The 13649-nt window shown below is 38.7% G+C and overlaps 1 protein-coding gene across 4 annotated transcripts in view; it reads left to right on the top strand.

The window, feature by feature from the left end:
• The window catches only part of SDK1 (sidekick cell adhesion molecule 1), a 1196729-nt gene that overhangs the window by 1045941 nt on the left and 137139 nt on the right, over nucleotides 1–13649 (top strand). For all 4 annotated transcript variants that reach the window (XM_031949904.1, XM_031949968.1, XM_031949836.1 and 1 more), the window contains 2 exons: nucleotides 5268–5371; nucleotides 9579–9649. In XM_031949904.1, coding sequence (XP_031805764.1) covers nucleotides 5268–5371; nucleotides 9579–9649 — 175 coding nt within the window. The remainder of the gene's footprint in view (nucleotides 1–5267; nucleotides 5372–9578; nucleotides 9650–13649) is intronic.

Genomic DNA, 13649 nt, shown 5'->3' with positions numbered 1-13649 from the left:
GGAAGAGACTAAAGGATCAGGGTAGAGGGAGACTAAAAAAGAGGAAGGAGTTGAGGAAAGAAAAGTCTTTTTAGCTATAACCCAAGCAGTTTGGCCCCAAGGAGATCATTACTAGTCTAGACTAGCATTTTCAATAGGGGTGGAGGAGTTAGGGTGGGCAAAGAAGGCTTACTTAGGGAGAGTTAGGAGGTACTTCCTTGAGGCACTAAGAGGTCTAAGGCTAGTTTAATTAGTTGGTCTGAAACTTTCTTAGATTCCTCAGAGAAAAGTGATTAAACTCCTTGCTGGGTCAGGTGGTTATTTACTTGCCATTATTATGTTGATGCTTTCTCTCTCCTTACTCCAGCCCCGGGTTCCTCACAGGAGATCAAAAGGAGCATCCCTACTATCCAGCTGCAAGTTACTTGTCCTTAGGCCCTAGATCTAAACTGAGCTCAGGAATCTCTTCAGACTTGCCTTATTTCAGAGCCAAGAACTTGCACTCCTTAGAAGGCCCCTGAGTTCATAAATCTTATCACATCTTCAAATCGAGTTTGCTTTCAATCATGTAGTAGATTATAATTCTGATTGTTCACTTGATTTTTAATTCAGTTCAAAACTTGGTGTTTAGTACATACAAGGCATTGATTATACCTGTGGATAGTCTCCAAAGCCAGGAGACTGGGCACTGGTAATGTTAGACAAGTACACTGATAAACACAGCTTAAATGGAGTTCTGGGGTATATGAACTTAAAAAAAAATTATAAAATTAAAAAAAAAATTTTAAAAACCCACCATCACAACTGATAATTATATTTCAGTATAATTGGTTTTCTTTGTAATTCTGTGATTTTATTTTTTTGCATTTAAACACATTATTCTGAGGAGGAATGCCTGACACATACAAGCACAAAAAAAGAGGTTAAGAACTTCTGCTATATAGCACACAGCAAGATGTGATAAATGGAACACTGGTAGAAAGTATTGAAGGGTTCAGAGGAAAGATCACATTAAATTGCTGCCCAAATAACCTTCCTAATACGTGTTCTGACCTTCCTGCCTCCCTCCTTATAAACCGTCAGTGCTTCATTACTGACTACAGAACTAGACAGCCTAAAATGGGAGGAGGCCCTCCTCTCTGGCTCCAGTCTGCTTTTCATTTCTTCTCAACATGTTCTCTGCTTCCCATAGAGCTAACCTTCATCCCATTCCTTCATCTTTCATCTTCCATGAAGTCATATAGGCTTTCCTCCATCCCTGTAATACAATCTCTTCTCTTCTGTGCAAAAAAAAAAAAAAAAAAAAAAAAAATTCAAGTTCCAGCATGGATTCCTCTTCTTATCTGGGGCCATCTATAATTCATCTGTGCAGCGATTCCTTTCTCTCTGCATTTCTCCAGAGAACTCCTATCTTTATGTCTTTGCCTCTGTCTCCTTCTACCTCATATACTTACTGTATTCTATCTCTCGTAAACTCCTTGGGGATACAATCATATATTTAGGTGTCATCTAGTTTAGTCCCTTTATTTTTATAGACTTATTACTCATTATCCTCTTGGCTTTCAAAGGGAACCCCCAAAATGTTGGGTTTCCAGAGCAGTCTTTTTTTTTTTTTTTTTTTATTTTTTTTATTTATTTATTTTTTTTAATTTAATAGCCTTTTATTTACAGGATATATACATGGGTAACTTTACAGCATTAACAATTGCCAAACCTCTTGTTCCAATTTTTCACCTCTTACCCCCCCTCCCCTAGATGGCAGGATGACCAGTAGATGTTAAATATATTAAAATAGAACTTAGATACACAATAAGTATACATGACCAAAACATTATTTTGCTGTACAAAAAGAATCAGGCTCTGAATTATTGTACAATTAGCTTGTGAAGGAAATCAAAAATGCATGTGTGCATAAATATAGGGATTGGGAATTTAATGTAATGGCTTTTAGTCATCTCCCAGAGTTATTTTTCTGGGCATAGCTAGTTCAGTTCATTACTGCTCCATTAGAAATGATTTGGTTGATCTCGTTGCTGAGGATGGCCTGATCCATCAGAACTGGTCATCATCTAGTATTGTTGTTGAAGTATATAATGATCTCCTGGTCCTGCCCAGAGCAGTGTCTTGAAGTATCTCAAAAGAATTCGCAGGCCCAGAATCATCTCCAAGTCAAGGGACAGAGTTTATTATATTGTAACACCAATGAAAGCTGGCTAATTCCAAAAAAAATTAGCAAAGAACCAAGAGCAGGAAGGTAAATTTATAGGAAAAAGTTAGAGGAACCAGGTATTTCATGTTATTGATATGTTAATTTTATGACTTAGAAGTGGAGTTGAGGAGTGTTCTGGTTCTGACTTTGTGCATAGGTGCAGTACCCAAAGTTTTCTGGGAAGAGCTCATGGGGTGGGGGTAAGAAGGGAACCTTCCAGAGGTGAATATTTTTAGGCCTGAAACATCACTAGATCAAATGGCAAGTATCCAGTTTTGTAACTTTAAGTATCTAATTATTGTTGCTTATTTGTCTCAGAAACCCCATTATCACAGACCAACAGGCTGTTATCTGATAGCCAGAAATATGTATGGGCTAGCATCCTAGTCAGATAGAGTAAATTGGGGCAGGATAGCCTAGGGGAAGGAATGTATCATTTCCAACTTCAAGGCCAGATGGTCTTGGGATTATTGTTATATTCTTCCTAAGAGCTACATCACATCAACCCCACTTATCCATTCTATGATCCAAACCAGTATGCTTACTGTCCCTCACATGACATTCTCTCATCTCCATACCTTTGAACAGACTATTTAGACTTCATTGAGAAAGTGTCATGGGAAGTGAATTTTGAAGAATGAATTCAACAAGTACTAATTTAAGAAGAAGATATCCATACTTAGGGAACATTTCAGAGGCAAAAACACATGGAATATTTGGAGTCTAGTATAGTTTTCTTTGGTTGGAAAGTGCAGTCCTGTAGGGGACTATCCAAATGAGTGGAGAGATGGACTGGGGCCTTGAATCTCATGTTCAGAAATTTGACCTTTATTCTAAAGACACTAGGGAAATATTGAAGGGTTTTGACAAAATTAATTATGCATAGGATGGCTTGGAGGGGAAGAGGTTATAGATGAGAGGTCAGTAATCTAAATGAAAGATCTGGAGTGATTGTTGTGAGATGGAAGGATGGAATGGATTTGAGAGACCTTGTTAATTCCTAGGGAGAACTCAATAAAACTTGGCAAAAGATTAGCTAGTATAAAGGGAAAGATAAGGTGGGAGTCGAAGATAACTCCAAAGTTTTTTAGCTTATATAACTGGGAAAATTATGGGGCCATGAATAGGAATAGGAGAAAATATGATAGGTGGGTGAGGTAAATGATGAGTTTGGTTATAGATAGGTTGAAATCTTGTATTTGAATTGTTTATGGGATGTATTATTGATACTTGAGAGAGAATGAAGCTGGAGAGAGATTTGAGCATCACATACATGGAGATATGGAATATGATAATTGAGAATGTGTAAGAAAAGAGAAAAAAGGATTTGGAGAGCATCTTAGGCAATATCTGTTTGTAATGGATGAGAAGGAGAAATGGAGCCCCTGAAAGAGACAAAAGTAGGACCTCTAGGTGGTACAGTGAATAGAGCACCAGCCCTTGAATCAGGAAGTTCTGAGGTCAAATATGGTCTTCAACACTTATTAGCTGTGTGATCCTGAGCAAGTCACTTAAATCAAATTGCCAAAATAAAGTAGAATTACATTTTTTAAAAAAGCAAACAAAGGATCATTAGGGAGATGAGATGAAAACAAGGATACTACAATGTCTTGAAAGCTGGAGAAGTAAGTTTCAAGGAGAGGTCATGCATTTAAAACTAAAAAGTGATGAAGCACCAGGTTTTGGGTGAGCATTTCAGAATGTAAAAAACTCACAAAGGCTAATTATTATAGCCACAAGGGCCCTTTATTGTCCTAAAAAGACAAAAGGGGAAATCAAAATGATTTAGTAGATTGCTGTGAAGGAAGGAGGCCATTTAAAGGTCAGAGGTAAAGAGTAATCATGGGATCTAGAGAGTTGGGGAAGAGTTAGGGAAGATCCTAGTGGAGAACAAACTCTCATAAGCAGCCAACAACTGTATGATGAGATACCAGAAAATAGGGTATGGTAGTGCAGAATAATGAAGATGCTTTGGTCACAAATGCCATTTGTAGGGCTAAAAAGTGTCTGTCTAATACATCAACTGAGGGGAAGAAGAGTCCCTCATCTGATTTTGTTGAGTTGAGTAAGCCTTAGTCCTGCCAATAAGACAGTTCCAGAAATTTGGCCTCCCTTTGTATGTGATAAGGTTGACAATGGTTAGGATTCACATTATTCCTGACAAGGGCTATGCCACATCAAAAAGGACGTTAAAGGATTCTAGTCCAGCCTTCTAACTTTACAGATAAGGGAACTGAGGGCCAAAGAAATTAAGTAACTTGACCAAGAAGGACAAAATCAGTAATTAAACCCTAGTCCTCTGATTCTAAAGTCCTTTCCAACATACTACAATGTACCAGAAGAGGCAGGGGGGTAAAGGACCAAGAGAAAAGATTAATGATTATCCTTAACCAAGGAGAAAGTATGCCTTTATTTCTGAGACAGGAATGAAGAGGGAAAGGGAAAGGGAGAGGGAGAGAGAGTTGGAGAGTAGGGAAGTTAAAGATATTTCACTTTGGATGGCTTCAATCTTCTTTATTGAGACAGAATCAGAATTTCAAAGTGCAAAGGGACCTCAGAGACCATCTAGTCCAATCCATGTCTGAACAAGAATTCCCTCTACAAATTCCCTCTACAACCATTGTGGGCTAAGTCAAAATTTGGCTTAGTCTAGCAAGTTCAAGGTTATTTTTTTTTTTCTTCCAATGCATTTTTTTTTTCCTTATGGAAACTTGTAAAATATAAAATCCACTTTAAAACTATTTCAATAACTAACCATTAAGAACACACAAGTTAAGAATAAAAAAGAATTGTAAAATATAATTCTACTACCACAATCACCAGATCAAAAACTCACGGAGGTAACCTTTAGGCAAAGGAAAGACAACTCTCTATTCCCTTTCTCCCCTCAGGGTAATCCTTTTATCCTTTAAGCCCCCTAGATATTTACAATGCCAGATTGGGTTTAGATATTAATGAGGCTTTTAGTTGTGTCTGAATAGGATTTGTTTTGGGTGGATCCCTAATAAAAACATAACTACACAAAAAATAATCCGAAGATGCTTCAAGAATTCACTCTGACTCTGCTGACTTTATACAGATTGAATCCCTTCACTTCCTACAAACTTCGTCTGAAAGCAACCAACGATATTGGAGACAGTGACTTCAGTGCTGAGACAGAGCCAGTAACTACACTGCAAGATGGTAAGAAAGGTGGGGTCAGTGCACTGTCTGAAAACCCGACTGGGGAATAGTTACAGATGCCTTTTTAGGAGCTCTGAAATACTTACTCCTGAAGATTTAATTCTACTTTGTACCTGAGCAGGGAAAAGGTCTCCCATAGCCCTTTTCATAGGAAACAAGATGGTAAAGAGCTGAATTCAATTAATGATAGGCAGCTTGGAGTATCCTCATGTGCCCTGTGGTCATAAATCAACCCTTCAAGGGCCTCCAAATGGAATTAAAGTTTCTTTGATTGGCTTCCAAAATCTCCACGATCCATTATCATTCCAGAAGTTGAATAATTTAGAGAGAATCATTAAAGATAAATGTAGCTGGGTGGGCTGTATTTGAAGAAATTTCTTCAGTTGTTTTCATTCACAATCCACTTTTAGCTCTTGCACAGATAAATGATTGAAATGCTTCAAAGACAAAAATGAGATTCTCTAAAAGCTTTAGGTGGGTTTTTCCCCCTTTCTCCACATCAGAAGGGTTAGGCCTAAAGATTCTTTGTAATTTTGTATGACATGATACTGTCAGGCATGAAGTGAAACTGGAAGACAGCTCCATCAAATATGTCCAGTGTGAGGATAGCAGGGTTGTTAGGCCCAAAGAAGATTGGTCTCATGCATCAGAAGGCAGCTAAGCCTTCCTAGGGATGAAAGCCAGAGCATTTCTTACATCCAGCAGCACTTTGTAATAATTCTGACCCTCTTTTGTTCTGAACACCCCATCCCTTCCCTAATTGCTATCATTTCAATTAAAATGCCAAGCTAGGCATTTGAAAAAACAAATTCCTCTCTCTCCAGCCAGCTCATCTTGTGATCTCAATTCTAAAATTTGTCATTTTATAAACCAGAGGTTTTAACTTCTCAAACTCTATTGACCTCCTTACAGAATAGTAAAGGGTTGACACTGTAAAAACTTCTCAACGCCTTGGCAATGTGCAGAAATTATTTTGCTGAACAAATCTAGGGCTCCCAGCAGAGCATTACACAGCAGAGGGCTGTGGGCCTCTGATAAGATTTGGCTTCCCTGTTCTTGGGTCTGGGTGAACTGTCTTTATGCTTACTTAGTAGGAAACATTGAAAATTGAACAGCAGACAAGAGAGAAGGGAGATGGCCCAAAGAGTGGTTGTTATATATGGCAGTTTTTTAATCCCAATGATTTCACCAACACCAAGTAATATTGGGAGCTCCTCAGAAGGTAGAAAAACTTTATAGCCACCTGTGATTGGGGAGGAGAGATATGTTGGGTCTGAAAGAATATCACCATTGCTGCTTAAGTACTGTCCCTCTAGCCTCCTGATCACAGAATCATAGATGTAAAACTGAGAAGGGACTTTTAAAAAGCATTATATCAAGCCCCCTCATTTTTCAGGTGAGAAAACAGTCTGATAAAAGTTAAGTTAATGTTCATGGTCACAGAAATATCAATTACCTGAGATGTGATTTGAGCTCAGCTATTCCTGAACCCTAAATCTAATAATCTAGTCACTATACCACACTGCTTCTTAATTATGAAAATAGGGGAAAAGAGTGTCCCTCTTCTTCTTCAACCAAGGAAATAGCTACCCTTTGATATAACCTTCACCTTCCTGTTCCCTTCCACCACAGAAGATGTGTGCCCCAATTCTCCCTTTGGGGGTCTGGGGGAGGGAAGAAGGCTGCTGGAGAAAAACAATAGAACAGAAACAATAAATCTGTGTGATCACAAGGGCATTACTGACACCTATGGCCTGCTTTGTACTGTATCTGGGTTTGGACACCAAAAGCAAAGGGGAATGGAATAGGTTCCCTTCCTCTTCTTTCCCTGCCTCATTTCTAAAGCTAGGAAAACATTCCAGATTCCTTTCCCAAGCTAATCCTGCATCTGGACTCTGGGCCTTCCTCGAGGCACACACTGGATTGCCCTAATAAGGCATTTTCATTATCCCAGGAATAGGAATAGGGACTGAGCCTATTCCACAGATAGAAGTTTCAAGTGAGGAGACTCTACCAATGTAGGTTAGCAGATTATAATCTCTGAGTTTTGTTTTGAGGGCTGAGTTTAAGTGATTTGCCTAGACCTCCCTTTACTAGCTGTGATAAGTGATTTGAACTCAGCTTTTCCTGGATTCAAATCTATCCTGGATCAAATCTTTCTACTCTATCCACTGGCTTGTCTTCCTGGTTCATGAATATATAGTACTTTAGGTTTTGCAAAGTAAAAAAATCAACAGATAAATAGGTAGATAGTTGATCCTCACAACCACCCTGTGAAGTAGGGATATTATTATCCCCATTTTATAGATTAGGAAACAGATTTTAAAACTTTTAGTGATTTGCTTGAATTGCATAGTTAATAAGTGTCTGAGGCAGGTTTGATTTCAGCATGTGGCCTATTCCTTATAATGTGTGATTTCAAAGGGAGGCTTCATATCAAAGATAGATAATACTTCCTCTAGCTTGCGAATATTTGAAATCTCATTAAGCTTTGGACAGAGTTTTGTTCCACTGTTAGAAACAAGGCCTAAACTACAAATACTTTCCTGGGAGGGAAAAAAAAAATGTTAGTCGACTTAAAGTCACACGAACACATCTTTACCAGGTATAACTTATATACCTGGTAATATAACATTTATATTATAACATTGTATATATATACCAACATATATATAAAACATTATATAATGAGAAAAGTTTTTTTGGCCTTTAAATCTACTTTTCAGAACTTATGCGTACTCATATAGAATTGTTCATCCAAGTAGTCAGCTTAGGGAGTAAGTTTTTGGAATTCCTCTTGTACCTAGGTGTTTTGAGGCACTTCCTATGGATCTGGGTAGCATACCCATTCTCTATGAACATGTGCTCTGGCCTCCTGCTAAAGGATATGTGCAACTAAATCTTTGGTTGTCTCTTTAGCAGGTTCACTTTAAAGATGTCTGGCTATAGAGTCAGGAAGAACTTTTCTCCCTTGGTAGTCTATAAGAACCATAGAAAGGTTCCTTCTCCGTCTCTGTCTCTCTCTTCTCTTAGAGGTGGGTTAGAAAAAACAGAGAGGTCCCTTTCATCCCTATCCTAGAAATCTAAAGGAGAGCTTTTAGAGACCCAAAGTGATAAACACTTTTTTAAAGAGAGGAATAGCCTTTCTACAATCTACTAAGGATGGAGGTGGAGTGCCAGGGAAAGTACCTTTTGGTTCTTTGATTCAACTGCTCTTCTTCTCCCACCCATCCTCAACCCTCAGGCACCAAGGGATTAATCAGGAATTTCTTGGTGAACTTTTTTTTTTTTTTAAACAGGGTCAGAGAACAAAGCCCCAGAGGAAAGAGCCAAAGAGCTTGCCCAGCTCTACCAGAAATTCCTTAATCTACTCCTCTTAGACTCTGGAATTTCCTTTAGAGGCAGCTTGTGAACCACACAAGAAAATCAGTTGAATTGCTTTATGACAAAAACTAATTTCCTTATCTCGACCTTCTATATATTTTATCTCCCAAATTGCTTTGAACAATTTTTTCAGTGGTTTCTAAAAATCCAATCCTACCTCATAAAACAAAGGAATTGTCAGTACTGATACCATTCATAAACTCCAACGATGCTAGGTTTACACCTGAAAAGGATCAAGTTGAACTTTTCTTGCTTTACAAAATAAGATTAAGTGATTGTAACCAAGAACCCAGGGCTTCTGATTCCTAGCACAGCACAAGTATTCTAAATTCTTAAGACCATTTTCAAGTGTCACTCTTAAAAGTGTTCTGAACAATAACAGTATTTTTAGCATAAGTATTGTCTCCCAAGGGAACATCTTTGAAAGCCATATCCCTCATTTAAATGCATAAATTCTCTTGTGTTTGTTTTTTGGGGGGAAAAAAAGAGAAAAAATCATATTCCTTTATATCCATCCATGCTTTATACTGAATATTTACTCAGTCTCAGTCTTACATATTTTTCTAAGAGAAATCTTTAATGGAAGTCAGAAGCAGCTCAGAAAAATCCTTGGTAGGGAGGGGGACGTAGAAGAGAAGTGTCTTGGACTGAGGAGGACTAATTAAGGCAATCTTCACCTATCAGCAGTTTTACTGAAAGCTGGACTGGGTTACATCTATTTGGAATGAGTTTGAGAAAACTAGGACTAGAAAGTATTTAATGAAAGGAAAATATTCTATTCATATAATTTTTTTTTGCTTCCCCCTTTTTTATGTATCTCTAGTTCCTGGAGAACCTCCAAGTTGTGTTTCGGTAACTCCTCATACCACTTCTTCTGTCCTGGTCCAATGGCAGGTAAAGTACACTATCACTGTCATTTTTCAAAAAATATTTACCTTCCATTTCTCCTCCCTCCTTCCCTCCCTTTCTCCCTTTCTTTTGCTTATTGAGAACTGAGTGGGATGGCATATTCCTGTGGTCCCTGTGCTGCATGGGCTGATTGAGCTATAATAGAGTTAAATCTGATCATGTATCCGCAATTGTCTGGTACAAATATGGAGCAGAGGACCACTAATTTGTTTAGTCCAAGTTGAAAAACTGGAGCAGGTTAAAACTTCTCTGCCCGTCACTATTGGCTTCCTGTTTATGAGGGGCCACTACTTTTCCAGCCTGATTAAAAAAGGAAAATCCAGTCTCAGAAAAAAAAAAATGTCCAAATATGTATTGAGTGTATAAACCACTGTCTATCCCGTGTGTAGATCAATATATTGTGCTAAGTATTGTGGAGGAAAGAAAATCTTGAAACACAGTCCCCAGATGTCAAGCTTCATCTTCTAGATCAGAGGCCCATAGCAGGTTAATCACAATAAGTCTAGAAGAAGAGATAAAATAGGATCGCAGAAAAAAACTATTATCTGGGTCACTTTATAGTAATTGCCATTTGTAGTTGTGCTTACAAAGCACAACTTCCCAACAGTGAGAGATCACTTCCAGTTGGCAGAGAAGAAAAAACAGTTGAGCCGTCCCCTAAAAGGTAGGTGGGGTTTTGAGTAGAAGAATAGGAAGGAGAATTGGCCCAGCACAGAGATGGAAGGGATTGGTGAGTATATGGTGGTGAAGGATTGGGGTAAAAGATTTTCTCATACCGCTTCAATTCCCAATCTAGGGTAAGAAGCAGCAGTGAAGCCATGTATGAAAAAGCATGAACCCTCCTCCCCCATACACATCCCCCCTGCCTGTTTCCATTTACTTTCTGAGGATTGAAATATTTTTGGGGATCTTCCCTGCTCCATTACCACATTTCACAAGATATATGAATCAGGAAGGAATTTACCGGAACCCTGCAGATAGCAATCTGGCGTTTTTATAGCACCTACCATCTAAAAATCTCTATGCTCTTAGCTGGAGTTCTTAGCATCTTCTGGATCAGAGGCCCCCAGCAGGTTAATCACAACCAGCTGGTAGATAATGGAATTTGATGTGTTAAACTGGTGAGTTCCTAGCTCAGACGGTCATTTCATGAGGTACCTTAGCCATGTTCATCTCACCCTCACTCACAAAAGGGCATCCCCCCACCTTTCCAGCATTTCTTTATGTGTTTTCTTTCTCTATTAGAATATAAACTCCTTGAGGGTAAGGACTGTCTTTTTAGTATTTATTTTGTATTCCCATATATGGTGCAATGCCTGCCACCTCAGTGTATGATAAATGTATGTCTGACTCTTTCTGTCTGTCTCTGTTTCCCCCCAAAACCATTCCTTCCTTTCACAATCTTCCAGGTATTTCCATTGAGTTGTTATGTGAATGGAAGTTGCTGTTTTGGCTGAGAATCTCAGCATTTTAGAAAACTACTCTTACCCATCAAAAAGATTGGAGATCACCATACTTTCCTATATTATCTTTTACAATAATGATCTCTTCTAGGGTTTTCTTAAAGGTTGTATTGAGTCAGCTTTAGCAGTATGTTCTTTCTATATTGACTGAGTAGATTCTGCAGCCCATTCTCAAGGCAGTTTTCAAGTAAAGTTACTATTACGACTGCCTTCCTCTTAGTTTTTCTTCCACAGGCTTATTAATCTATTAATTATCATTATCCAGATTCCATACCTTTAAAAAATTTAGAGAAGATATTAGCTGTACAGAGAAGGGAAACACCCAAAGCCAATAGGGTGTTTTTTTGTTTTTTTTTTTTTCAGGACGTAGTAATTAGATAACATTCCACAATGCCTACTGGATGTAAAACAATTTAAACAAAATATTGCCTCTGCCTTTAGAGAGCTTATAATATAGGGGAATTTTTTTTTTGGGGGGGGGGAGTGGACTAGAACTGTAATTTCATTGTAGTGAGTAAACTCCATCTGCTTCTGCAGTGTCTCATGGAACTTACATTCTTAAGGAGTTGCCTGTAACACTAAGATGTTAAATAACTTTGCCAGTAGGTAACAGAGGAAGAATTTAAACCCATTGCTTCCAGATCCCAAAGTCAGCTTGACGCTTCTCATAATGACTCATTTATAAGTAATTTTAACACAAAATAGTACAGGATAGATAAATTCATTACAAAGATGCAAAATGAAGTGTTATATAAAAAAGAGGAGAAAGTCAAAAAGTAATAAAATGACTAGGGAGATCAAGGAAGGGTTCTTTTTTTTTTTAATTTTTTAATCGCTTTTTATTTACAAGTTATATGCATGGGTAATTTTACAGCATTGACAATTGCCAAACCTTCTGTTCCAATTTTCCCCCTCCTTCCCCCCACCTCCTCCCCTAGATGGCAGGATGACCAATACATGTTAAATATGTTAAAGTATAAATTAAATACAAAATAAGTATACATGTCCAAACCATTATTTTGCTGTACAAAAAGACTCGGACTCTGAAATATTGTACAATTAGCCTATAAAGGAAATAAAAAATGCAAGCAGGCAAAAATGGAGGGATTGGGAATTCTATGAAATGGTTCTTAGTCATCTCCTAGAGTTCTTTCCCTGGGTGTAGCTGGTTCAGTTCATTACTGTTCCATTGGAATTGATTTGGTTCATCTCATTGCTGAAGGGCAAGGGTTCTTAGATGAGATTGCATTTGAGTTGGGCAATAAAGAGTAGACAGTTTGGTCATGAAGCAAAAGCAAGTGCCAACAGAGAGTGAGCCCAGCTGGTGCATTGGTGGCCATACAATGTTAGAAAATCAAGAGGAATGGTTCTAGTATACTGCGTAAACACTTTCTGGAAGATTTGTGGAAGAGCATGGAAAAGGGTCCCAGTATGAAAAGGTATTGAGACCTTTGGTACTAAAGGAAAGACATCAATGAAATCATAATTTTATTGAAGTGTTAGAGCATTAATGATGACTAGAACACAAAGTCATTTCAGGCATGGAAAACTGTAAGAGCAAAGAAATGGGAAGTGGGAAAACATGGAATGTTCAGGAAAATTGGACAGAGTAAGGGAGTAATATGAGACAGGAGTAGAAACATAGGGTAGTATTAGGTTATGGAGCATTGAATGTCAAGAAAATATTTGAATTTTATTTCATGGTATCAGACAGAAATTGTGGACTCAAAAGAAGGAGCTATTTTAAAAGAGAAAGTTTAATAAGTATTCTGACCAGATTATTCCTTGTTAACCTTTTACAAAAGCAACAGTCCTCAAAATTCTAAAAATTAAAAAAAGCATAATTACTATGCTCTCTCCTGACCTTCAGGGTTGCATCTCTAACTGCTAATTAAACATCTCAAATTGGATATCCCCTACATATCTTAAATGTCTAAAACAGAACTCATTCTCTCCCCCTACAAAAGCTCCCCACTTCTGAGCTTCCTTATTACTGTCAAGAGCACCACCATCTTCCTAATCTCCTAAACTCTGGACCTAGGGGTCATTCTCTCCTCCTCATTTTCTCACCCCACGTATCTAATCTATTGCCGAGTCTTTTTGATTTTTCCTTCAGGACGTCTCTTGCACCTGCCGTCACCCTCGTGACCCTCACCTTTTTCTCTCCCCACTCGGTTGTCAAATGGATCTTCTTCAAGCTGACCCTGCCCCCTCTCTTCAGTGAACTTTAGAGGTCCCCGTCACCGTGAGGGGCAGTTGGCCAAAGCCCTTCCCAACCCGGGCCCTTCCTTGACTCCTCTGACCCCTTACTCTGTGCTGTGTGCTCTGGGACACCGTGGCCCGGGCCCCTGCATCGGAACCCTAACGCTTGGCCCCAGTCATGGTCAGCCGCCATCCGTCCAGGTTTTCTCTCCTCCTCTCCCTGCCCTTCCAGGGCCGCCCACCTCCGGTCTTCCGCCAGAAGCCTTCCTGAGCCATTAAAAGCTCCAGGATTCCCTCTGGGTCGTTCCCCCAGTCGCTTG

The sequence above is a fragment of the Sarcophilus harrisii genome, chromosome 1, assembly GCF_902635505.1.
Source record: "Sarcophilus harrisii chromosome 1, mSarHar1.11, whole genome shotgun sequence".
Lineage (NCBI taxonomy): Eukaryota > Metazoa > Chordata > Mammalia > Dasyuromorphia > Dasyuridae > Sarcophilus > Sarcophilus harrisii.
The sequence above is the reverse complement of the archived record's forward strand: the minus strand, read 5'-3'. Positions and strand labels throughout refer to the sequence as shown.